This window comes from Molossus molossus, unplaced genomic scaffold (genome assembly GCF_014108415.1).
Source record: "Molossus molossus isolate mMolMol1 unplaced genomic scaffold, mMolMol1.p scaffold_m16_p_16, whole genome shotgun sequence".
NCBI classification, from domain to species: Eukaryota; Metazoa; Chordata; class Mammalia; order Chiroptera; family Molossidae; genus Molossus; species Molossus molossus.
The window spans coordinates 4492368-4518630 of NW_023425351.1; the positions used below are offsets into that span (position 1 = coordinate 4492368).

The following is a 26263-nucleotide window of genomic DNA, read 5'->3' on the forward strand; positions in this document are numbered from 1 at the left end:
TCACGGGTTTGAAGACTTTGCAGGAAGCTCCAAGATCTCAGTGCCTGAGGATCAGGTCAGAGGTCAGGTCACCTCCCCAGGGCCCAGCTCAGCCAGCCAGCAGCACCGAGGTGCACAGTCAAAAAAAAAAAATCAGAGAAGAGTAAAAGGGATGTACCTCAGGTCCAGAGCGCGGCAGGGGACGGGGAGGGCAGGTGGGTGCGCCAGCGCAGTGCCTGCGGCCGGCTGGGCGGGCGAGGAGCCGCGCAGGGTTCTCCAGCTCTCGGCAGGGCCCACGCTGGCCATGAGCAGCTGTCAGGAACAGAGCCAGAGGGAGCATCCTGTCCATACCGAGACTCAGCTGATCCGTGTCCGGGGTGGGGTGGCCCCCTTAGCATTGGCAGACGAGGCCAGCGGGCTGGTGCTGCTCTCCAGAGGGAGGCACGGTGACCTCCGAGGTGACCTCCGAGTGGACTGCTCTTCCCAGGTGAGACATGGAGTTGCAAGGGCCCCTGTGCTGAGCAGGGAGACAGTAACACCCTTTTCACAGATTTTCGTCAACATCTCCTGGGCCCTACTCGGCACAGGTCATAGCAGGCAGGAGGTGGTCATAGGCAGTGGTTTCCTGGCTGTGAGGGTCGCAAATGTAAATGAAGCTGACTCAGAGAAGTCAGCTGGCTCTTGTGTCTGTTTTTTTTTTGTTGTTTTTTATCCTCACCTGAGGACATTTTTCCATTTTTTGTTCAGGTAGAGTGGGAGGGAGAGAGAGGAACAGAGAGAGAGAGAGAAACATCGATGTGAAAGGAACACATCGAGTGGCTGCCACCCGCACAACCAACCAGGGCCAGGGACAAACTGCAACCGAGGTACGCGCCCTTAGGGGGAACCGAACCCAGGTCTCTCTGGACCGCAGGCCGACGCTCTAACCGCTGAGCCAAACCGGCCAGGGCTGGCTCTTGTGTCTGCAAAGTCCAGGGAAGGCGTCATGCGTGGGGCTGAGTGCTGGAACGGGGGTGCTGTGACCCTGTACTGGTGCTCCCTCCTCTTCCCGGTGTCGCGGGTGTGGTGGGCAGACCCCCTGCGGAGAGGTCCCGGGATTATGAGGAGCTCAGGGTTCATATTGCCACCAGCCTAGCGAAGTCTCCGGGAGAATGCTTTTCTTTCCCAGTGGTCCCAGCAAAATCCTGGTCTTGAATGACATTCAACTGGCTTGGCTCTCACACACATTGTTGAAGAATCTGTTTTTAGGAAAACATGATGTGAAAGGGAACCAGGATGCTGTTATGAGTGTGAAGGGGACTAGATGCTGGACATGCGAAACCTGAGTCCCTTGCAGACCAGATAACTGGGTACACGGCCTCAAAGAGTACCCCGTACCCCCTCACTGTTGAGAGGAAGATGATCAGTGTCCCCAAGAGGACAAGGGGCTTGGTGGAGTTGAATTCCAGGGCTTCTCCGGAGCGTGGGGTGGATCAGGAAGGCCTGAGGCTCTGCGATGGCAAAGGCTGAAGCCCAGGGAAACCCCTGGGATCAGGCATCCTGGTGCACCGAGCTGTCTCCGGTCCCAGCACCGCGCGCCCACTCCCTGCCTGGCGTTTCTGTTTTCCCCACTAACCGCTAGACTTATGCCTGTGATGCCACTCCCTGTGGTCCTGCCAGATGCCTACCTTCAGGGACTGACCGGACTTATGCAGGCTCAGTGATACCTGGTCCTGCCTCCTTAGACTCTCCAGAATCACCCATCAAGCTTAATGTGCTGGGTAGTTCTCACGTACCACATTATCCTTACTTATTAAGAATTTAAAAACTAGCCCTGGTTGGTGTGGGCCAGTTGTTTGGAGCATTGTCCCATATACCAAAGGGTCATGGGTTTGATTCCAAATCAGGGCACATACCCAGGCTGTGGGTTCGATCCTGGGTTCGATCCCCGGTTTGAGTGCAGACAGGAGACAACTGATTGAAGTTTCTCTCTCTCCCTCTCTCTCTAGAATCAATGAAAAACATCCTCGGGTGAAGATTAAAAAAATAATTTTAAAAATTAGAAACACTATCTGTGCACATGGCAGAGAAAAACATTATTTGATTATACCCTGTGCAGATGCACTTTTGCCAGTTTTTAGAGACTGAGAACAGAAGTCTTCCAATCTCACCAGGACTCACTCTGATCAGTCACCAAATCTTCAGTTACTGTCAAATGTCCTTATTGTTCACTCCCTCTGTGGATGTGGCTTTCACTTTGATAATTTCTGAAATACGTTTGCTTCTCTGAGCACCTCCAGCTCACGTGGAAAGAAAACAACAGGTTACTTCCGGAGAGTTCCTTTTAAATATCTTTTCTTTCCTGTGAAGGCATCCTCCCCCACCCCAAGTCAGGCTGAGCACTCTCTTCTGGAGAAGAGACAGCCATAAACAAACCAAAAATTTGTTATAATTAAGAAGATTAGCAGAGTTTGGAGACTTATGAAGGAGAGAGTTTTAAAGGGATTTTTTTTTCAAGTGACATTGAAATGGTTTCTCCTTAGTTATCATTTCAGAAAAAAATGGTTCCAATTTTGTCTGACACAAATGGTAGACAGGCCAAATTTTGTGTGTCAGGACCTGGGATTGTCACAGGGCTCCCTGAAACCACACTGCACCATCATGCCACCTCAGTAAACTTTCACGATTTTAGCATTTTACTTGTGTCTCAGAAATCGAAATATTCCAAGGCCAGGTTTTCAAATCACTTGCAGGTGTATTGTTCTTGATGAAAGGTGGTTAATTCTCTCCAGCAGAATATATCTGGATGTAGAGTGTAGCAGCAATTGCTTTAATTGCTGCCTTTATCTCTTCTATTTTTAAATCCATTCTGTAAGACTTTTATAGTGTGGGAGTTGCTACAATGTAGAAATGCTATTCTTTCTCTCTGTGGACATTATTTCCATTCTCTGCACATTTCTCCCCCTCCATCCTGCCTTTCCATCTGGAGTTCACCTTCTGCTCTTGGACTCGGTCCACTGCCCACCCTCCACCCCGCCACTTTGAGTTTGCCTCATTTCTTCCATTGTTCTTTGGGATACTTGCAGTTACACAGTTCCTTTCATCATTTATATTAAAAGGCTTCACTTGCAAAATTTTCCAGATCTTTTTGTTTTTTAACCTTATCTAGAGCATTATTTTCTGGTTGTCATCTTTTTCCTTCAATAAAGCACTTGGATTCTCTTTTAATGTTAACTGAACTCTCTCTTCCCATTAACCATAATACACTTGCAAATGGTGAATCGAAATCAATTACTGCTCAACCTAAAAACTGTATACTGAGGAAGCTAAGTGAATTATTTAGTCACATAAATGCAGTATACTTTCTTACTTCTCCAGATCTGCCAAGTGGACGAAATCCAATCAGTGAAATGTTAACTCCAAGCTTTTTAAAATACACGTGCTCACTTGTGGGACAGCTTTCTCTCTCCCATCTCTCATGTCCAATGTACCACCCAATGCTGTCCTTCATCCCTGGCTTATCTGTCCTCCCAGTCCTTCTGATTGTCATTCCCATTACCTAAGTACAAGCAATGGAAAAGTTGCAATCATTTTTTTCTATGACTTCCAGAAACTACAGAATACTTGAAATAAATGTAGATTACCAACCACCTGAAAGTCATTGTTTACTTTTGAAATGAACGTTTTTCAAAAGCAATTTCTTTAGGAAAATATTTCCCCCTCAATAAAGATTGTATGAATAACTCATACCTATTGTAAAAAGATTTTAAACAATAGAGAAATAATTCAAAATCCAGCATAAACTGCTTGAAATTCCACCACCTCAGGATAACTACCAATAGCATTTGATTGTTATACTGCCAATGTGTGAGTTCTGTTTACACACAGAGACCTTTTGGCGGCAGGGGTGTCTTTCTTCTCCTCTTCCACTGCCCACCCCTGTTCCACTCCCCACTATCAGTCCTTACCCCTTCATCACAGGTGGGCTTCTGTATTTTTTCCCAAGGTTATTAATCATACACCTGTCTGTGTGCCTCATGAAAGCCTTCCTTGACCATTCTGATCAGGTGAAACCTTTCCCTCTGCTGTATCTCTTCTTTGCGGCACTGACATCAGCTACAGTTTTGTATCTGTTCTGCGTTTGCTTCACTGATGTCCACCTGCCCTGGCCTAGAAGTCATGCCTGTTTTGCTTCCCGTAATTTCCCAGGGCCCAGCTCAGTGTCCAGACGTACGGCAGCTCAGCAAAGGTCAACACCTGCTTCCCCACATCCCATTTGTTCCCTTTGCTTGAAAATCCTGGCCCCTCCCTTCTGCCTGGAGAAGCCGTCCAGATATCAAGTCCATCTAAGTCCACAGACACCAGGGCCGCAATGTGGAGCCTCGGAAACTGGCCGAGGTTGGGCTTCAGTCGCCACTATATACCATAAGGACCGCAAAGAGTCACTTGTCTTTATCAAACTTTCATTTCATTGGCTGTGAAGTGCAGCCAATGTAAAAACCCATTTTGCAACATTTAGCAGTAAAAATAAACACCTACCCCAAGATAAGAATAGGGATTACTATTAAGAGGATGTAGTCACTAACCTTCCCTTCTTTCCCCATCATCTTCTTTCTGCAAATTTCTATAATTACAGTTTATGCTTTCATAAGGTATTGCTTAATTATATGCTCTCCTGTTATTTTTTTGCTGGTTGTCTCGTTAGCATGTTCATCTTGTCTGCAAGTCTGACCTGTGCACTCCTTGGGGAGGGGCATCGTCCCGACACAGCTAGCCTTACCCGGAGCGCACTGGGCGGCGCTTGCGGAGTGTGCTGCTTGCTCGGCAATTCCGCGCATCCATCAGGCATCAGCAGGGCACCCGGACGTACACTGCCCGTGACCTTCGGGTGCAGACCCGGCGGCCTGACCACAGAAAGGGTGCTGCCACCGGGAGATCCTGTCGATGAAAACGAAGGGTTGACGTCTCGCCGGAGACACACTCAATGATACATCTGGCTTTGACTCTCAACTGAAAGTCTCGGAGGCTGTTTCTCCTTTAAAACCATTGCCTGCTCCTGTGGAAAGGCCGTGAAATGTAATGTTAGGAGGCAAAGATGGACATGTTCCTTCTCTTAACAGACTCCAAAAAAGTCCAAATTAAGATTTCTCCTTGTCCCCGTACATTTAATGGTTCTACCTTTACATGAGAAACGAGTTTCTAATGCCGAAAAAGGAGCTTCCATACCTGGGGCGTTATGTTCCCTTTTCTGACCGTGAAAGGCTGTCAGTGGGGAAAACGCTCACCAGCAGAGCTTCCCGCAGCCGCGGCTGCCCGGGCAGAACGCGCCCTGTCCCCGCGAGCGCCGCCTGGACCCGCTCACGGGGTCGTGGTTTAACTTCGTCTGTAAGTTTCTCTGGCGTCTATTGCAATCAATGTCGGACTAAAACTAATGGCAGTGAGAAGTCGCCCTGTGGGGGGACACGGGGTTTTGAGAATTTGCATAAATAACGCCCCCATCTTTCCAACCCCACTGCACTCAGGTTGAAGTTAATAGCTGTAGATGTTAAACTGGCACAAAGAGTTTTTTTTTCTTTCTTTCTTTCCTTTTTTTTTGAATTGTGAGTCGTTTCCAAGTGAAAATTCAGAATGTCAAACGACAATCGTTATTTCAGTTGAGTTTGTAGCTTCCCAGAAATGAGTCATTTATTTCCTACTTATTCATTTATTCAACAAGTATTTATTAATCATTTACGATGGATACCATGTGTCACGCGGTATGTATAAATGAATGAAGATTACTTTGCATTTATGGGAAGCTGGCATATGGATGGACAGGGAGCTGTGTTGCAGATACCTCAGGGAGACCTGACTCCTGTGTTGCTACGAACATGAGGCTGGGAGACGTGAGGAGCCTTATCAATCACAATTTCTATTTCTAGGCCGGTCTTTAACCCAGAATCTTCACAACAGTTAATTCTGGGTCGTAAAATGCAATTTAACATGTTTATGTTACTGTTTGAACAACCTATCTTCTAGCAAAAATTAAATTGTCTGAAAGTTATTAGTAGGAGACTAATTTTTTAAAAAATAGTTTCAAAACACCAGAGACTCCTGGGTCATGTGTTAATGGGAGTCACATGTCTCACTGTGGCCGAATCAAACAGAGAGAATTACCATTGGACCTTTATTTTGAAAGTGTAAGTACAAATAATGGAATTATATCTATGTCTCTGAGTCCCTGTCTTAAGCGTGTTGTCTAGCTCTCTCTGATCCAGCTCCAAACTTGTTGTTGAACAATTTCATCCACACCAGGCTCACTCAAATGAGACTGGGTTGTAAGAGCTCTTCAGATTTTGTTTCGCTCTTTATTCTCATTATTTCTTGGCATTTCGACTTGGTTTTTTTCCTGGCTGGTTGATGACAACTCAAAGGGACGATGTTTTTAAGACAAGGTACATTCAGATTTTGTTTCGCTCTTTATTCTCATTATTTCTTGGCATTTCGACTTGGTTTTTTTCCTGGCTGGTTGATGACAACTCAAAGGGACGATGTTTTTAAGACAAGGTACATTCAGAGAAACATATTCCAGTGAAAAGATCAGGGTGTGTTTTTTTATTTACTTTTGTTGAATGTATGAAAGATTATTATCCTCCTTTTATTCCTTTGAGTAAAAAAATAAATAATGTCGATTTCTAGGCCTATGAGAGGAATCTCCCCTCTCAGTCACCAACTACTCAGGGGCTTTCTCTCCTTGATTTGTTACTTAAAGTCTTTGGCACCAGGTTTCTTAACTTGGAAATGTAAATCCCTGGAAATTTAATATAAAATGTTCTCAATATTGCATATTTTTATTTTGGCGGAAAAGGGGCGAGTAGTTGATACACTGTATTAGACTTTCTACGTTTTATGCCAAAACAGCGAAGAACCACTACTCAGGACCAGACTTCCCTCTTCACCTTGAAATCAAATAAATCACCAGCCTTTATGAATAATTTTATATCAACCCTGCTGGAGCAGAAAAGAGTTTATGTCCTGTACAAGGCTACCACAAAAGCCCCTTGAAGTTCTGGGGAAGTGCAGTGCAGAAGAGCCTGGGGGTTAGGGAGAGAAGGAGGGATGGGAGTTGGCTCTGACGTCTGCCGTGTCTGCGTCTGCCTGTCCGGCACCGACGGGACCGCCAGCCCCCAGCCAGGGCTACCAGGTGCTTACCCTGTGCCAGATACTGCGCTGAGAGCTGGGACTTGGAGGCAGACAAGGGGTTAGTGTTTAGCAGAAAAAGTAGAAACAAGATAACTCGTTGATTATGACAGAGTCCCTGGCTGCCCACCCGGCTCTGTGTGTGATCAGAGCATTTCGACCACACTCAGAGGCTTTTCCAATGCAGGACATTTTCTGTGACTGAGTCGTGTGCGGAGACAGCTGCCACGGAGGTGGATCTCTGCTTGTCTTTCTGGATCTCAGAGCATCACACGTGATGTTTACGAGATGTGCTTGAAGAGTTTCATGACGTTGCTCTGGACTTTGGTACATGATTGGAAGTGTTAGAAAGTCGCAGATGAGACAGGCGAACGCTTGTCATGTTTACACACTGAGCTGGGCCCTTCCAGAATCATCCCTGTGGCTGAATGGGTGGTAATTACTGCTCTGTCCCCTTTTTGTCAATGAAGGGAACAGGGAGACCTTCTAACAGAGGAAGGAGGGAGGGATCTTTTTGTTTCCTCCTTCTGTTCCTTTTCTTTCTGTTCTAAGGCAGCCATAACTTGCAGGTTCACGAGCGGAAAATCCTTAATATTTTCTTAGCCTGTGGTCGAGAAGGGAGTTTGGTGACTGATTTGGTGTCTGTCATTAGAGAGAACTGAGTGTTCAGGCCCAGAGCCGGGAGGTGGGGGGATGAGACCCCAAGGACAATCCCTGATCTGAGGGGTCGGTCAAGGTAGGTTCCTCCTCGGGCAGCTCTGGAAACAGGAGCTTCTGCCCCTCAAGGTCACCAGGGCGGCTGGTGGGGACACGCGATGGCACCTCTCCCTCCGTACTCGAGCTGCTGACAAAGAATCAAGCATGTGACGTTTCCCTGACAGCGGCGGACGGAGGAGCAGGGTCTCCTGCCTTCACTATGCCTGTGCGAACGGAATCCCCACCTGGGCGCAGCCGGCCTCGTCCCGTCCTCGCTGGGGGCAGCGTGGGCGAGCGACAGAAATGCTGCCCTTTGCCCTCCGAGGCGGCATGGTGCACGTGTCCCTGGGGGCAGCTGCACTTCAGGGGATACTAACGACGTGTTGGGCACTGAGCTAAAGGCATGACGTAGTATTATGTCTTCACAAGTAGTCCTTTGAGAAATGGCAATTATGATTGTCCCTAATTCATACACAAGGGACTCTCAGTTAGAAATGTGAGTGACGACCTAACGCCTGACCCTGGATGGGGGAGCAGGTGCGCAGGCCCCGCCTCTCTGCGGCCACGGTGGCCCCGTGGGACCCGGTTCAACCCAGATACGTGGTCAAGACACAGAGCCCGAGAGACCGGATCACAGCGTGGCCTCCAAGAAGGGGAGGCACACCTCTCTGTCCTGGCCTAAAGTGTGAAGAAATTACGGTTTCTCTTTTTCTAAATATGAAAACCATCCATAAAGAATCTCTGGAAGATAACCCATCATATTGGCCCATGCACAACTTTCTACCTAACAGAACATTCAAGACGGCATTTTTAACATTACTTGTGTCTAGAAATCTTCAAAGTCGGAGCCTTGGGCAAACTGACTTGACATCTTGTTCGAATTCTTGACGGCGGTCCGGAGTCACAGGTACCCGCGGTCATCAGAGAAGACTGTCCGCGGGGCATGAGCCCTTGCGGCTGTGGGCTCACAGTGGTGTCCGTGTTCCTGGCCTTGGGGGTGGGAACCCCTGAGGCTGTGCTCAGGTGAACCGTTCAGGTGTCAGTCGCGTACTCGGTTGTGGTCCGGCAGCCAGCAGCTGGTGGGCGGAGCCCCAGGCCCCATAGGTGCTTGGGTGAGGGGGCTGGGCGTGGGCGCTGGTCTCGGGTGGTTGTGTCTGCTGAGGCTGAGTGGCGTGGGTGTGAACAGTGGCAGGCTCCCCAGTAGAAAGCCAGTGGTTGCAGAGACGGGACTGGAGTTTGAGAAGAGAAGACAGGCCCAGAGCTGAGAGGGGGAGTGTAGGGTCAGCGGTGTGAGCTCTGGGCACAGGCCGAGGCCTTCGCGGTGGCTCCAGGCAGCTGCCCCCCAGGCTGTCGGGAGCTTCATGCCCGTCTCACAGGAGAAGTCCCTACCCCTGGAGGCCGCCCTTTGCTCCAGCAGGTGCGTCCCCTGGATGGGACTGGTGTGTGCTGGCATTTTAACACATGCATATATTTACAACAAGATAAGCTCCTAAGCTCCCACTTACGGTAGAGCGGGTATTCCCCACGGGTTGTTTCACTTCTAAGAAATACTTTATTCGAGTTTAGGGAGTCCTGGCAGTCCTACCAAGTCAGGAATCACAAGGACTAACATTTAATAAACCTTCTTCTAGCACCGACTCCTTCAGCTGCTTTACATGTATTAACCCATTTACATCCTATGGCGTTTCTATGAAGGAGACGTTATTATCTCCACCTCGGGGCTGAGGAGCCGAACACAGACATGGGGCAGTCACGGTCATGTCCGTGGTAAATGGCAGAGCTGGGGTTTGAACTCGGGCACTCCGACTTCAGAGCCTCCACCTGTGGTCGCCCAGACGATGCTGGGAAACCGAACCTGGGACTGGCGTGTGCAAAGTAGAACCTGGCGCCATCATCATTAATGACTTATGATGAACTATTTAAGCAACGTAGAATTCATATGAGAAATATCATAACCATATATCATCTATGAACATAATACAGATTGGGGCATAACTGTATTTAGCCATTTACAAACTCTAAAAATATTACCAATGTAATACCTTTTTTTTTCATCTTTTCAGCAATCTTGACACAGAAGAATTATGCGGTAAGTTTGAGACCCATTGACCCATTACCTGGGTTAGGAGGCAAGGGGCACACTGTGCACTTCCACGTCCCTGGTCAATACCACAGGCCGGGGTCCTGGAGTCAGAGAGCAGATCATCGCGACCTCGAGGGAAGACTTCGTCAGAGTTTAGCTCGAGCCTGTATTTCTCTGCAGAGAAACCTGGTCCTCCTAACGTGTGAATCAGAGGAGAAGTGTCATTGGAAACGGTACAGTTGGTTTCACAAGAGCAAATTCTCCAGCAGTATTTTTACATTGGCATTTAATACAAGTTAATTATTCTCTTCAAACGTACTGTGTGGGGCAGGCCTTTGTTGCCGTGTCTGCAAAGCTGACCCCTTGCCTGGTTCCGCACCGACTAAGCCACTCTGGAGTTTCGTGTTAATTGCAGAGCCAGGGATGCAGCAGGAGTGAAATCTTTACAAATTTCTCATTTAATGGCCTCTTCATTTATTTTCTTCTTATTTGTGGAAACAAAAGTCAAAGGCTAGAAATGTGGAAGGGACATGTTTTTGAGATTTATTCTTTGTTATGAAAGAATTATGGAGAATTGTGAGGCTGTTCAGTTTGAAACAGTCAATTTCTCTGAAAACTGGAAGGTTTTGATATTTTTTTAAATCTTCACCCAAGAATATTTTTCCACTTATCTTCAGACAGAGTGGGAGGGAGAGGGGGGAGAATGGGGTGGGAGGGAGAGAGACATCTATTGGTTGCCTCCCACACGACCCTGACGAGGGCCGGTCACCAAACTGCAACAGAGGTACGTGCCCTTGACCGAAATTGAACCTGTGACTCTCTGGTTCATGGGCTGATGCTCTAACCACTGAGCCAAACCGGCCAGGGCTGAAAACTGGAAGGTTTTCAGTTTTATGCTTTAAGATAAATGTGTAAGGTAACACCTCTGTCCAATTTTGGTCTTGTGGGGGAGAAACAAAATTTCTTTACTCTAATTTTTTTCAGCTGGGCTAATAAGCAAATTGACATGAGACAAATGAACAAGAAAAAGTAACCAAATGTGCATGAGAGAGTCAGAGACAGAAAGGGAAGATGAAGTGTGTAAGCCATTCTGAGCTAAGTATTGACAAAAGAAAGTTCAGCCTATAGAAAAGTCCTGTAAGAGTATATTTAAGACAGGTTTTGTGGACATTCCCAGAATCAAAATCTCAACGGACTGAGAAAATGCTCCAGAGAACGATAGTTTTGCAGCTTATTTTGTACTTTAGAATTGAAGAAGACTTAGGAAGGTGCATGAAATCCGTGGGTGACAGGTCAGGGAGGTGGGAGAGCAAAGCAGGGACATCTCTGGGATGGACAGACAGTTACGTGGAGAAACTTTTTTTTACATTGGCAGGCACAGGATGGTTAACGATGAACATTTACAGCACACAGATGGCATTCAGGGAGCAAGATAACAGTGAGGGGTTCTGTGGTCTCCTGCCCTGGCGCCTGTGTGTTCCTTCAAGAGTTAGGGAAAGAAAACCACTCTGATGTTTCAAAGGTACATTATCTAGATGCAAAGAACATTGGACAGGGCTCTCGTAAGGTAAAGATTGACCTTTGCTCAGGAAGCTGCAGGCCTGAGACATGACCACCCAGGAGGACCTGCCCAGCTAGAAATCTGTGGTCAGACCAGACCATCTTATGTGGTTACTTTTGGTCACTGAGTTCACTAATAGAAGTCTTCCCTGCTCTACAGACAGGTCATAAAATGTTACTGCTGATGATAACTCTTGTTATGAGCAAGGCACAAATTTATTTTTTTATTTCTTAAATTAAGTGTATTGGGGTAACATTGATTAACAACATTATGTAAATTCCAAGTGTACAACTTTGTAACACGGTATCTATATAGTCTATTGTGCGCTCACCACCCCAAGTCTAGTCTCTTTCCATCACCATGTAATTGAATCCTTTTACCTCCTTATCCTCCCCTGACCTGCTCTGGTGACCACCCTGCTGTTGTCTGTGTCTATGAGTTTGGTTTTTTGTTTGTTTATTCATTTATTGATTTTTGTTTTAAATTCCATATGTGAGTGAAATGATAAGTATTTGTCTTTCTCAGTCTGACTTATTTCACTTAAAACAACACCCTCTAGGTCCATCCATGTTGTGGCAAATAGTAAGATTTCACTCTTTTTATAGCCGAATCAAATTCCATTGTATGCATACCACCTCTGTTTTACCCAATCATCTTTCAAGAGCCTTAGATTGTTTCCATGTCTTGGCCACCAAGAATAACGCTGCAGTGAACATGGGGTGCATCTATGTGTTTTCACATTTTTCAGGTTGATACCCAGAAGGGGAATTACTGGGTCATAGAGAGCTCTAGTCTTACTTTGTTGAGGAAGGTCCATACTGTTTTCCACAGTGGCTGCACAAATTTATATTCCCACCAATGGTGTGGAAGGGCTCCCTTTTCTGCACATCCTCCCCAACACTTATTTCTTGTCTTATTGATGCTTGTCATTCTGTCAGGTGTGAGGTGGTATCTCATTGTAGTTTCAATTTGCATTACCCTTGTGACTAATGATGTTGAATATTTTTTTCGTATATCTGTTGGCCATCTGAATGTCTTCCTTGGTTTTCTTGATTCCACAAATAAGTGAGATCACACAGTATTTGTCTTTCTGACTTATTTAACTCAGCATAAAGCCATCAAGGTCCACCCATGCTGCCCACTTCCACAGTGAGCCCTGGGTGAGAACCAGGTAGGAGCTGTTTCTCTGCTACCTTCTTGTGGAACTCATGAGCACAGGCCCTGCTGGCCCCAAGGGCAGGCAGTCCTGGGTGCCCTGCTTTGCCCTGCACTTGGGCTCCATCTGAGCCTGGGCTCTTTAACAACTGTCTCGAACAGAGTTCACATGTGTATTTTCTTACCTGATGGCGGGCTCCTTAAAGACAGAGGCTCCGTGGTTTCATCTCGGGGTTCCAAGCTCCTTGCACAGCACCTGGCGCGGGGAAGGCACTGAATACTGGGTTAAGTCTGGGCATGGGTAGATGAGCCCTCACCATGACGAAGAGGGGAGGAGTTCCCTCCTTTGTTTGGTTAAATGTCTCTGCTCCTTCGGCTGACTCCTCTCTGGTCCTGTCCCTCGCTGAGTACCTGGATAGACCATTTACATTCTCTCCAGGGACAGTCACTGATTAAGGCAAATGCCTTGTCTATGAAAATGTTTATTTTTAAAGGTAGCTTTCTTCCGTGTTTTATTTTCTTATAACCTTGCTTTTAAAGCTCCGAGTTGTTTGTTTTCACTTTGGGTATGTCTGCTGCTTCCGTCAGATTCCCATCGCACTCTCCTTGACTGTGCACATTGCAGCTAAAATGTGCTACATTTCACCTTTTCATCTTTTCTTCTCTGCTTTGGTGTGTTTTAATCTAGTACGTATTCTATTCTGGTTGCCAATTTACAGAATATCTTATAGCCACAGTAACTACTTTGTGGTTTATGAAGCATTTTGTCCACAACAACTTCATTTATTACCAATAACTGCGTGGCCAAGTCAGACATCTTTGGCGACACTATCAAAGGTAACACTGTAGCCAAGAATGTGACTTTGAAGCAGGCATTGGAGGAGTATCTGCTTTCTTAATTTCCAGCTAATCTCTTGCCTTTCGAAAGGAACCTCCACATGAGTTGATTTGCACCACACTGTTTTTAGGGAACACATAATCAGAAATGTATTTGCTTTTTGTCAAAAACATGTCATTTGTTTCTAATCTATGTGTACATGCACTGTATTTTGACGAATACATCTAAAATTGATTTATTTCTTCTCAGAAGTCTGCACATTTACTAATAAATGTTAGTGGTATTTCCCATTTGTTATTAATATCAATGTCAACCAAGAATTCCACCTGGAGTGTTAAATAAGTTAATCAAGGAAGTTCCCATTAAACATGCTGAAATGTATCCCCGTGAACTCAAGCAACGTGCGTGTGATCATTCTGTCACTCAGTGTGATTCTGCAGATACTGCGGTGCAGGGAGCCCTGGGGAACACCCAGAGAGGCGTTCACAGGAGTCGTGGGGGCCGCGGACTTTCTAGGGGCAAACTTCTAGGTATTTTCGGCATGTGAAGTTAGAGGAATTTCTGTTAGGTTGGGATTGTTCATAGATCCAGATCCAAATTTTCCTTTTTCTTGTAGAAAAGAACATTTCTTCAGGTATAATGGTGACCATCCATGTTGGTTTTTATTTTATTTTATTTTAATCAAATGAGTCTATTGACACTTCCATCTCATTTGAAAACCTTCCAGTTTTCATTTATAGCTGACAGTTTGTTTGGTTTACTCATTTATGGAATAAATAATTCGTTGTGGTTTTGTTGTTGTTGTTATTTGATGACCTAAAGGCAAATGTGAATTCGTGTGACTATTTTCACTTTTCAGAATATTTTTCCCAGCACTTGGGCGAGTATGGAAATGTCCTGGCAGTGCTGGAAGACCTGAACCTCTCCATCCTGAAGGCAATGGGCAAAACAAAAAAAGTAAGGAAATGTCACCATTTATTTTCTAGGAGATCTCTCCTTTGAAAACATATTTTGCGAATATAATATCTATTTTCTAATGTATCAAAGGTATACATTTGTTTTGATCACTGACAGTTTATTTTTCTTCATTAAGTGAGGTTTTATTCATTCACAATACAATGATGAAATGCTTACAAGGTTTCAGAGGCTATGCTTGTGCCGAGGGTACAGAGGTCAGAAGCAGCTCTTGCTGGTGGGGAGCAGGCGCATGGACAGCGGTCGATGGTGTTCAGTGCAGGTGGCAGAGGAGCACGAGGTGGGTTCTTGACCCTCAGGGAGGAAATGCCTCTGAGCAACTAGAGAAAACAAGGCACTCAGAAAGGCATGTGCAAAGGCCCTGGGTCAGGAGGGGCAGAAGGCACTCAGGACATAAAGAGGGTCAAGGCTGCTGACACCCAGAAAACCCAAGAGTGGTGTGATGTGAGACGGAGGTGATGAGTTGGGAGAGAATGTGCCTTTCATGATATTGTTAACACAGGTGAGGACTTAGATAAGGCCTGTCCCAAAGATAAGGTCTTCGATTTAAAAGAAAGTAAGAAAAGAAGAAATGATGAAAAATAAAGTTGGAAAGGTTCTTGGTGTGGACACTCAAAGACGCATGGAACACAGCAATCTGACCGTTTTCAAACCACCACCAAGGTGACAGCCTCGCCTTACTGCCCAGCACAGGGACCCTTCTGCATGAGAAATCCAGCATTTCTTTTTAAGCATCTCTGTATATTTTTCCCGGACGAAAGTCCTGTCTCAGTAGGAAGGGCTGCCAGCCGTCAATGGTCCATCTTCCCTGGCGGTCTGTCTGCTGTCTCAGAGAATGGACGGCATGGGTTCCCACCACTCAGCTTGAACTGCAAGCAAGCACTCAGGGCAGACGCAGTGTGTCCTCATGACCATCCCTCTTCCTCCTCCTCCCTTACCCCAGCCCTCTGGTGAGTGCCCAGTTACCTGGATTATTGTGCTTTGCTTATGTTTCTGGAACAAACACCATAGGTCAAATTCCAAGAGGTTTGTAGGAAGCCCTGAGAGTAGCTAAGACCTTCTGAATGTCTGACTGTGGAACTGCCCAAAACACCTTGGGTTTGTCAACTTGTGTTTCTTTCTCGGGAGGTGATAAGCTGACCTGCCCCACGTCCTCCGTCTGGGATGCTGCGATCTCCAGGCAGCTGCAGAGCTCTGATGCGCATGCTCACACCGCCGTGTGCTGCGCTGTCTGAAGGCAGGAGAGGTGGCAGGAGGTTACCAGGAGCCAAATCACACAATTACGTAGGGTGTGATGCCGCCGGGCTGCTGGAGCTGGAAACATCCAAACATTTAAAAATATACATACCTTATAGTTTTAACATGGAAGTTATTTTTCGTACAAGCACAGCCTACAGTCCATGATTTTAAGAAAAGGCAGGCGAGTCCTGGCCCTGCTGTGCCCGTCTGTCCCTTGCTCTGCCGCCGGCCGTTGGCGTGTGTACTGTTTGTCCCCGTGGCGTCCGTGGGCAGCTTCATCGCGGTCCCTCTCCCTTCCACCGTCTCCTTCCCGGCGTCTGGCCTCCAGGGCTCTGATTCCCTGTCCCTCGTGAGGCGTCACCATCTTTTCATTTCTGAGCGGTCTTACATGAAGAGGAAGGAGAAATGACAACAGGTGTCAGAACTCCTCGCTGGGGAAAACAGCGTGAATTGCTATGTTTACCACCCTGTTAGTGACTGCGCAGATCCCGCAGGGTTTATCACTAAAATTGCCCGTGGTTGCCGGTGGAACACGGGCTGAGCTGGTACGGTTGCGGCGCCCTCGGAGGCTCATGGAAGGCAGCTTTCATTCTAGTCCTTTGACGCATTTGCTAAAAAGAAAAACAAGACATTATTCTTGGACTTCAGAGGAACCACAGAAAAACATTTTCCAAAAAGCTCATTTGACATCCCACACGGCCCTTGAAATGACCTTTTACGGGCGTGCGTTTAGGGAAGAGGGGGTGGAGAGGCCTGGAAACAGGAGAAAGGGGTCTTTGGGGTGCAAACGAGGCCCAGGACAGAAGCCCCCCTCTGTCGGGCCAGGAGTCTGCGGGAGGCAGCAGGAGCCTGGGCCTGGAAGGGCTGCTCCCCCCATCCTGGGACGTGGTCACCTAGGAGGCCTGGTTCTCCTGAGGGGTCTGACCAGACGGTGGCCGGGAGGCAGGGCATGAAGCTAGCAGAGGAAGGACATGCTTGGGAACCTGGTGGTCCCCACCTGGCAGCCACATCCTCGTTCTTGTGGCCTTTGCCGCAGCCTCTGCTGGACTCCGGGCAGCCGCCCTGACGTCTCTGCTCCAGGACAGAGCCCATCTCTCCTTCCCTGGAGCAGGGCTCACGGGCTGGAACAAGGGCGAGCGGAGCCTGTGCTGCCCCGTGTCTGCAGAGCACCAAGGGTTTCAGTGGGCTCACTGTGTGTCGTTCCGGGGACCCTCCGCAGTCCTTGTGAGGGGCAGGAGACAGAAATGTGCTCATTTCAAAGAGGTGGAAACTAAGTCACAAGCTGGTTAGCTGGTTTAGTATCATAAAGTTAGTGAGATTTAAACTAAGTGATTCTCATTGGAAAGTTGTTGTTTTTTTAAAGATGTTTGTATTGACTTTTACGGAGAGAGGAAGGGAGAGAGAGATAGAAACATGGATGAGAGAGAGAAACATCAATTGGCCGCCTCCTGCATGCCCCCTCCTGGGAATTGGGCTGCAACCCCGGCATGTGCCCTGACCGGGAATCGAACTGGGACCTCTCAGTGCATGGGCTGATGCTGAATCCACTCAATGCATTGGCTCATTAGACATTTTTAAATTTAAGGTATGCGTTCCCTGTATGGAACGATTACAGACATGCCATTCTGAGTTGTGTCGTGGTGCTCGACAAGACTGGTCTTTGAAACAGCGGAACTCTTCAGGGTTCAGCCAAAAGGCTAGAGACTTCCGGCTTCTCGGTAAAGTTATTCCTGATTTTTTTTTAAGGCAAATGAACAAATAGGTGTCCAGAGCTTAGTGTAATATGTGAATGTATGAAAGAAATTACTGGCAAAAGCAGATGATATTAAATGCTGAAATCAAAGAATGAATGGTACATAATCAAAGATATAGGCCAGAAAAGCACCTTTCTTTTTGGTTAATACTCACCCAAGGATATTATGTGCTCAGTCCTGTCCACTCCCCCTGGCAACGCCCCCGGCAACGCCCCCGGCAACGCCGTCTGCCGTCCTGAGCAGTTCCTGAGCGCTTGGGCGGATGGGAGTCAGGTCTACCCGCTCGCTCTTCTTCCCAGTGTTTTGTTTGACCGTTTTGTACATAGTTTTATAAGAGCTATAATTGTTTTTTTCCAGTTCTAAGGGGAAAACTCCACTGGAATTTTTATTGGATTTGCATAAAATTTACAAGCCATTTTGGGCAGATTAACATTTTGGGAATAGGATGCCTTCCCAGGCACACACATTTCTCCATTTCCTCAAGCTTCCTTTCATGTCTCGTTCAATCAACGAACGACGACTTTGTCCTTTTGTTGCTTTCATCTCTGGTCCACCTCTCCATATCCCTAGCTGGATGTTTGTGGCATATTGGAAATGGTGGGTTTCCGTGTGTGGCTGGAGACTGGGTTAGCTGAGCCTTGCGTGGCCGCCGTGTGGCATTCCGCCCACCTTCGTCCGCCCAGATGGCGGGCTGAGCGCCCAGACCACTGCCACTCGCGGGGGGAGTCAGCCCGCCCGTCCGTCTTCCAGAGAAACGAGCCGGTTTCCGGGGTCTGCCTTCTGACTCACTCCCCCAGCTCTGCTGGAGCGGAAGCCACCTCGGTGCCTGCTGCTGTCACTAAGGTTCGTGGTGAGTTAGACCCCGCCCTTCCAAATCATGTGTATGAGAGAAACAAGAGGATTTTTCATAATACCAAATATAACTTTAAAAGCTTGTCAAAAAATACTACACAGCCCAGCTGCTGTGGCTCAGTGGATGGAGCGCGTCCCGTGGACTGAGGCCCCGGTTGGATTCCTGGTCAGGGCGCATGCCGGGTGGCAGGAGGCAGTCCATCGATGTTTCTCTCACATCAATGCTTCTCTCTCTCTAAAAAAGAAATCAATAAAATATATTTTTTAAAAATACTACACAAATGCAAGCTTGTAAAACAGTAATAGATTCTTTACATATTTTTATCAGAGTAGGGAAAAATATAGAAATAATAAAACAGTGAAACATAATGGATTTAATTAATACATTAACTGGCCAGTACATTAATATAGGCTGTTAATAAACTTGATGTTCAAGAAAGAGAGATGAGTGTGAACTGCGCAGCCAGATGAAAGCCCAGACGGGCTGATGCCGACAGTGGAAGTGGATAAATGAGTCCGCGGGGAGGACGCGGCTGGCCCAGGAGGCGTCTGGGGGTGCCAGGAGGCTCTGCTTGTGGATGGACAGGCTCAGGTTTTCCACATTTCACCTTATTTACTGTTTCTTGAATGAGTGTACAAATACGAGGCAGTGATTTTGCAAATAATCTTGAGTTGGGAGGACTTAGAAAACATTTCTAGAACCTGGCCAGTTTGGCTTAGTGGCTGGAGCATCGGCCAGTGGACCAAAGAGTCGTGGGTTCGATTCTGGTCAAGGGCAAGTACCTCGGTTGCGGTTCAGCCCTGACTCTGGTCAGGGTCATTCGGAAGGCACCCAGTCAGGGTCTCTCTCACGTCGATGTCTCTCTCTCTCCCCCACTCTATCTGAAGACAAATGGAAAAATATCCTTGGGTGAGGATTTAGAAAAAAATTTTCTAGAGCCGTGAGAGTTAGAGGCCCCAGGTAACCTCTGGTGTACCCCAAATCTACAACCCTGTAAATAATTAGTTTTTTTTGTGTGTGATTGCTTTCTATTTTCAAGCAATCCTCCCAACCCTAACCCTCCAGCCTCCCCACATCAGAAAAGATGTGGTGAGAAGTTACTGTGTTTGGTGTCCTGTACCTATGACTTTGAATAGCTGTTTTTTCCCCTTATAGCAATCATTTTATAATTTATCTTTCTTCATTTGCCATCTAGAACATTTATGTTCTTAATAGAAACTGGGAATTAATTTTCTGCCCAATAAAACAATGAGTACAAAGTATACTTTTTATGTAAACAGAAAAGCTGGTTGGTCTTGCCCAAGGATGTCGTTCTGAACATGGTTTCCTCTGTGAAGGTAAAGCCCCGTCTCTGCGGAGCTGACCTTTGGAGTGTTAAAAACTCCTAAAGGAAAGAGCAGTTAGTGCAGACATTTCTGGGGGTGCCCAGCCCAGCATGTGATTCCTTCTGTCGCCAGAGTCTGATTTGATGTGACGCATTTCTTCGGCCTAAAGTGGGAAAGTTTAAAAATCAGTTTGGGTTGTGTTTTCAGATCTGACAGGCATCTGTTATTATCAGGTTCAAGTTGTTTTTCCCTTTCTGGCTTCCCATGGCAAACACAAATATCCAGTATTATTTGAAGGTTTAGTTTGCCAAAGTCCTTACTTGACTAATACATTCAAACACAAAATTAGCATGCCGTGCGCTGAACCTGGGCATCCCATGCGTGAGACCAGAGCTCACGGCCCCGCGGTGCTCCGTGACATCCCTCGTGGAAAGACTTGTTCTGTGACCTGCAGGTTGTGCTGGGCACATGGCCTGCAGGGTTTCACACTGATCTGGGAGCTCTGGGGTGGTTCAGAGGTGACACTCGTCTAGAGATTCTTTGGACTGGAACAGAATTCAGTGTGACTTTCTGTTCCAGGTCACATTCGCTTTTGCACACTGCTGATGGCCCCGCGGTGGCCTGATGGCTGACAGTTGGGGAAGGAGGTTGTTCGTTGTGCAGAGAGGTCTCGGCAGACTGGCTGCGTGCTTTCTTCTGTCAGGTTGAATGTCTACCCAGGCAACCTCTTAGCTTTTTTTTTTTTTATCCTCACATGAGGATATTTTTCCATTTTTTGTACAGATAGAGTGGGAGGGAGAGAGAGAGAGAAACATCGACGTGAAGGGACACATCGAGTGGCTGCCACCCGCACGACCAACCAGGGCAGGGGACAAACTCCAACCTTAGCTTTTTTTTTTTTTAACAAAAATATTAATAATAATGCCTGAAGATGGTTAACATTTATTGAGCAATTACCACTCAGCAAAGACTATACTAAACATGTTTAGTATGTTATTTAATCCTAATATTTTATTTGGTAGGTTCTGCTTTGTTCTTGTGTGTCTGAAGAAATTGAGGCTAAAAAAAAGTTAGGCCCGGCTGGTGTGGCTCAGTGGTTGAGCATCACCCATGCCCCAAGAGGGTGCCGGTTCGATCCCCAGTCAGGACACATGCCCAGGTTGTGGGCCAAATTCCCAGTTGGAGGACAGGTTTTAGGTGACCAATCGATGTTTCTATCTCTCGCTCCCTCTCTGTTCCTCTCTCACTAAAAATCAATAAAGAAAAAATTTTTTTTTAAAAAGTTAGAAAAGTGACTCAAGAGCACAGTTAAAATGTGGACAAAAATCTCAAACCGTCACCCTGTGAATTTCTTCCTGGAGCTCCTTGGCTTGAAGCTACCAGGGTTTCTAGTCAATTTCTTGACAAGATAAAATTCCTGGTTGGGTGGAGAGGAAAAAAGAGATTTGAGGACTTGTCATTACCTTCTGCTGGGCAGCGAACCCCTCCCCCAGTTCGCAGTTATTTCCTGCGGCTTCTGAGGCTCAGGAACCCAGAAGTTATTTAACTGAGTGACTCTGACTCAGAGATTGTCACGAGGGTGCAGTCGAGTTTTGAGTGGGGGCTGCAGCCATCGGCAGGTCCAGGAAATGGCTTCCACGCGGCTGGTGGCGCAGTCACAGGGAACAGGGACAGTTGTGTGGCTTCAGCTCCACCTCATGGCTCTCCACAGGGCTGCTGGTGTGACAGGAACTGGTTTTCTCCAAAGAAAAAGACTGTAAAGAAGAAAGAGACAAGGACAGAGAGACGAAGATTATAACATAAACTGGGCAGTGACATCACATCATTCTACTGCATCCTGTTCGTCAGGGACCGGTCAATAACCCCAGCCCACACTCGGGAGAACTACACTCCACCTCCTCAAGGGAAATGTATCAGTGAGCATGTGCGTAGCTTTAAAACCCCCATCATAGTCAGCCTTTAACTCTCTCGAGATGGAGTGGGGAAGGGAATATCCATCTGCTTTTCTCTAGCAATACCTATCTCCATTAAAAGAAACCAGGTTGCCCTGGCCGGTTTGGCTCAGCGGTTAGAGCATCCGCCTGCGGTCCTGAGAGACCCGGGTTCGGTTCCCGCTAAGGGCACGTACCTCGGTTGCAGTTTGTCCCCGGCCCTGGTTGGTCGTGCGGGTGGCAGCCACTCGATGTGTCCCTTTCACATCGATGTTTCCCTCTCTCTCTCTTCCTCTCTCTCCCTCTCACTCTATCTGTACAAAAAATGGAAAAATGTCCTCGGATGAGGATTAAAAAGAAAAAAAAAAGAAACCAGGTTGCCCTGGCCGGGTGGCTCAGTTGGTTAGAGCATCAGCCCGATTTATCGAGGTTGTGGGTTTGATCTCCGATCAGGGCACATACAAGAAGCAGCCAATGAATGAGTAAATACGTGGAACCGCAAATTGATCTCTCTCTCCTCTCTCTCAAATAATCAATCAATAATTTTTTTTTAAAAGAAACCAAATTGATTTCCAATACTCTGACATGCGTGTCCACTCCTTGTCTTAATTGAATACTATTAATGCTGAAAAATAGTGAAAATCAGTTGTTTTATCTTTAGAACGATGCCTCAAGTCGCATGCACACATTTATGTATAATGAAATAGTAGGTATCAATAGAGCCAAAGCATGTATAGCAAAATAGAAAATACATTTTCCTGTGTTCCAGTTCATCTTAAAGATGGCTGTTCTAGAACAAGCCTTCAGGGAGTTCCAGTTTTGATGACGGAAGGTTATCACTCACAGGGCGAGAAAGACCCTGCGAGGGAAGGGAAGGAACCCAGTTCTGCAACCCATTGCCCTGGGGAGGCCCCTCGGGACAGAATGGACAGCGCAGGGCTGTCTGCCACGCAAAGCTTGGAATGGATTTGAAAGGAGTGGTTTAAACGACCACAGTGGAAATAGAAAATAGGAAAAAATCGATCGCTTTTTCCAATTAACCTGGAAGTCATCAGGGAGCGGACATCATTTAAGTTAAACTTCAAAGAATGGAAAGGTCTGTGGGCAGAGATTGGTGAGATATTGTGGGCATGGAAGTCATTTTAAGGAAAAGAAGTAACTCAAGTAAGTGTGTGAGAAAGAATGCATTTGATCGCTGCTATCACTTTTTAAAATGGTTTATTTATTGATTTTTGGAGAGAAAAAGGGAGGGAGGAAGGGAGGGAGGGAGGGAGATGGATTTGTCGTCCCATTATTCATGCACTCATTGGCTGCTTCTTGTATGTGCCCTGAACGGGCTGAACCCGCAACCTTGGTGCATCAGGATGATGTTCTTATCAACGGAGCTGCCCGGCCAGGGCTCCTACCACTTTTTACTTTTCAGTCACCCCAACTGTCTTGAGGTGTCTTCTGCTCGGACGGGTAAGGCCCTCGGAGAGATTCTGAGAGTATATTAGCAGACAGAGCTGAGGGTGCTGCAGGTTGGTGCTAGGCGGGGGCCCTCTGGAAGGGAGCAGCTGGGGACCTGAAGTCCAGTTCTGGCGGCAGGAGCCAAGGGACTGTTCCTCGGAGGAGCCGGGCAGGAGGTGAGGGAGCCGATTCCCGGGCTTTCCACCGAGGACTGTTCCTAAGATGTGGAGTGACTGCTTGCCCAGGGCATCGGCACGTCTTCTGAACGTTCACTTGTGGAGACTCCCTGTCTCCAGTTGCTGGGTCCCGGTGATTTTGGAGGTAGCCAGGGTCACCGGTGCGGGGCCAGCAGGAAGGGCTGGAAAGAGGAGAGGGGTTCGCAGCTTTTATCATGGTGCTCATGCAGTTTTGTTATTTTGTCAAGGATGTTATTTTTAAAGAACGGTAGGTTAGCGTCACTGTTCTCACAGTGGAGATTCGTCCTTAGTCCATTGTGTTAAAACTCATCTTTAAAATGGTTTTGTCTGTGACACATCTTCAGTTCATGATTTCCTGTTCTGACATTTTGAGAGCTGTAACCAAAATTATAATGTGGCAGAACATGGCAAGTGCAGGTGAGCAATATTTTTAGAGTTTCTAGAAACAGAAACCTCTTTTTCATGATGGTAATATAAGTGTGAGGAGGAAAAAGAGACACAGCATACATATCATATGAGGTGGGCTGATAACATATTTAGTTACCAGTTCTTAGCAGTTCCAAATAATTTTTCCATTGTAAATATTTTTAATGATTATGATGAATGGAGCCTGATCCTTCCTCTCTTATATATAAGGAAATACATGATACTAGAAAAGAGAGACACCCTTTCTTCGTCGTGAATGCTGTTTTTGAGTTCTGCATCAGGTCACTCCTAACGTAAGGGAAACTCCTCCCCACACTCCACAGATCGGGATTTACCGGAGCTGTCTCTGGAAAGGACAGTTTCAGAATCAGGTACAAGTTGATCTGAATCCCAGTCTGGTGGAGCCTGGGGGCTTCATTTCTTCCCCAGTAGCTGATGTGAATCCTGTGAATCCCTCTTCCTCGGGATGCTGGAGGACAGGGTGGGGCGTGTGTGGTACCCAGTACTGTGTGTGGCCCATCCAGGCGGGTGGAGAGAGACCAGTCATCTTTCCATTTCCGGGGCTATTCCCAAGTTTCAGCCTTTGTTTTTAGAAAAGACTGCTAAGCGTGTGGTTTAGAGTTTTACACAGATAGCATGGATTATTTCTTAGAACAACGAAAACATTGTTTCTCTAAAGGGGAAAGAGAATTCAACAGAGCAGCTAACAAGCAGCCTAATGAAAGTGTGGAGCGTTGATTCTCCAAAGAAGAACTTAAATCAGAAGTTCCCATTCTGACTCTTTTCTTTTTTTATCCTCACCCGAGGACATTTTTCCATTCTTTATTCAGACAGAAGAGGAAGAAAGAGAGAAACATCGACGTGAAAGGGACACATCGAGTGGCTGCCACCCACATGACCCAACCAGGGCCGGGGACAAACTGCAACTGAGATACATGCCCTTAGCGGGAACCGAACCCGGGTCTCTCCGGATCGCAGGCCAACGCTCTAACCGCTGAGCCAAACCGGCCAGGGCCTGACTCTTTTCAAGTGGATACTAACTGAGAGCTGGGTGGGCCCTCCTTCAGTGTCAGGGCACATGTCAGTCGATTGTGAGACCCACAGCAGGACTGGAAGGAAGTGGCTCGTTTCTGGGAGGACTCAGTCTGGGGGACACAGAGACACATGCGTGCTCCTGCCGGACTGACCAGGCTGCTACTTGTGGGTGGAGGTCCGTCCATGACAGTCATGCAGCATAGGGTAGGAAACGCCTGGAAACGAAGCCCAGCTCCCAGTCAGCCACCTCCTCACTGGTGTGATCAAAGCAGACCGTCTGCAGCCCTGGGAAGCACAGGCAGGGTGTGGGGCCTGCCCACCTGCAGTTTCAGTACCCACCAGGGGCAGAGCCTGAGCTCCGGATCCTGGAGGGACGCAGAGAAAAGGGGTGTGGGGTGTGAGTGCTTTCTCCACCCCGTCTACCAAGCACCAGGACCCCCGCCACCGTCAGGCTGCCGCCAGGGCTCAGGCACCAGGACGAGCAGACAGGGAATGAAGAATGAGTGACAGGAGACTCTGGTTATTGGTGGCTCCTTCACCATCCTGACAACTGGGCTGCAGTTTTTCAGCTGATAGAAAAAGCAAGTGTTGACAAAGAGAACCTGTAGGAAACTGTGAACCTTTCCTGTCCCACAGGGTTTAATGCAGAGTAGTAAGGCACTCAGCCTGAGCACAAAGGGGACCCAGGGGACAGCTGTGAGGGCCAGGTCTGTGGCTACAGGCTGTTTTCTTCCTTGGCACCTGCTCTCCACTCCCTTTTGTATTTTCTCAGGCAAACCAGAGGCACAAGAAAGCTCACTGAGCAAATGTTTGGTAAGAGGAAAATTCCTCGGAGTTGCTCACTTTAGACACAGCCTTCTGTCTGGAGTGGAGTGTTACACAGGCTCAGGGACTCTTTGTAAACGAGTCCTGAAGAATCAGCAGAAAGAAAGCAGCAATAAAAGCCCCTCCTTCCATTTCAAGCTGACTTCTTGGCAGCCCCTTTCCTTCCGTTCCCCCAAGCCTGCATGTTTGAGGAGTTAGGATGGGAACTTACTGCGGGTCCACCTCTCCCCCTTGCCCGCAACTGCAAACCCAGCCGGCTCTGAACACTGAATGCCTTGGTTTAATTGTTTGGTAAGTTTAGTGCCGAAATCCATTTGGTGTCAAAACCTATTTTAATATTTGGTATCATGCTGCAAAAATACCAGTGAGCTCGCTGCAGCGGCTGCCTGACCACGCTGGGGGTGCCTGCCTAGGGTCTGGGGGTGCCTGCCTAGGGTCTGAGATGCCGGCGTTTGGAGCACAGCTCGCCCCGTAGTTTCTGTGACAGATCGAGTTCAGATGGCGCTCATTCCACATGGTGTGTGATGGAACTGCTCTTTCAGACCAGGGGTAGCTATTGCTCTTTCAGACCTCGGGGTAGTATCACATTTCAGCATTGCTGAAACATGTGATCTTATGCTAAAAAAGAAACCCAAACACCCACCCATTCTTTGAGATGCTGATGGCATTTCAAAGAGCACCAGGCACAGACCCGAGAACACTGACTGACCCCTTCTGCTCTGGGAGAATGTGGATGTTCACTGACCTCTCAAAAAGGTCAGCATGAGCTCTGGCCGGTTTGGTT

At 47.3% G+C, this 26263-nt stretch overlaps 1 protein-coding gene across 1 annotated transcript in view; it reads left to right on the plus strand.

Annotated features, from left to right (window-relative positions):
• Nucleotides 1–26263, plus strand: part of NECAB1 (N-terminal EF-hand calcium binding protein 1) — a 72517-nt gene that overhangs the window by 16376 nt on the left and 29878 nt on the right. Inside the window, exons 4-5 of the mRNA XM_036264456.1 lie at nt 9897–9922; nt 14330–14427. Of these exons, the coding sequence (XP_036120349.1) occupies nt 9897–9922; nt 14330–14427 (124 nt within the window). The remainder of the gene's footprint in view (nt 1–9896; nt 9923–14329; nt 14428–26263) is intronic.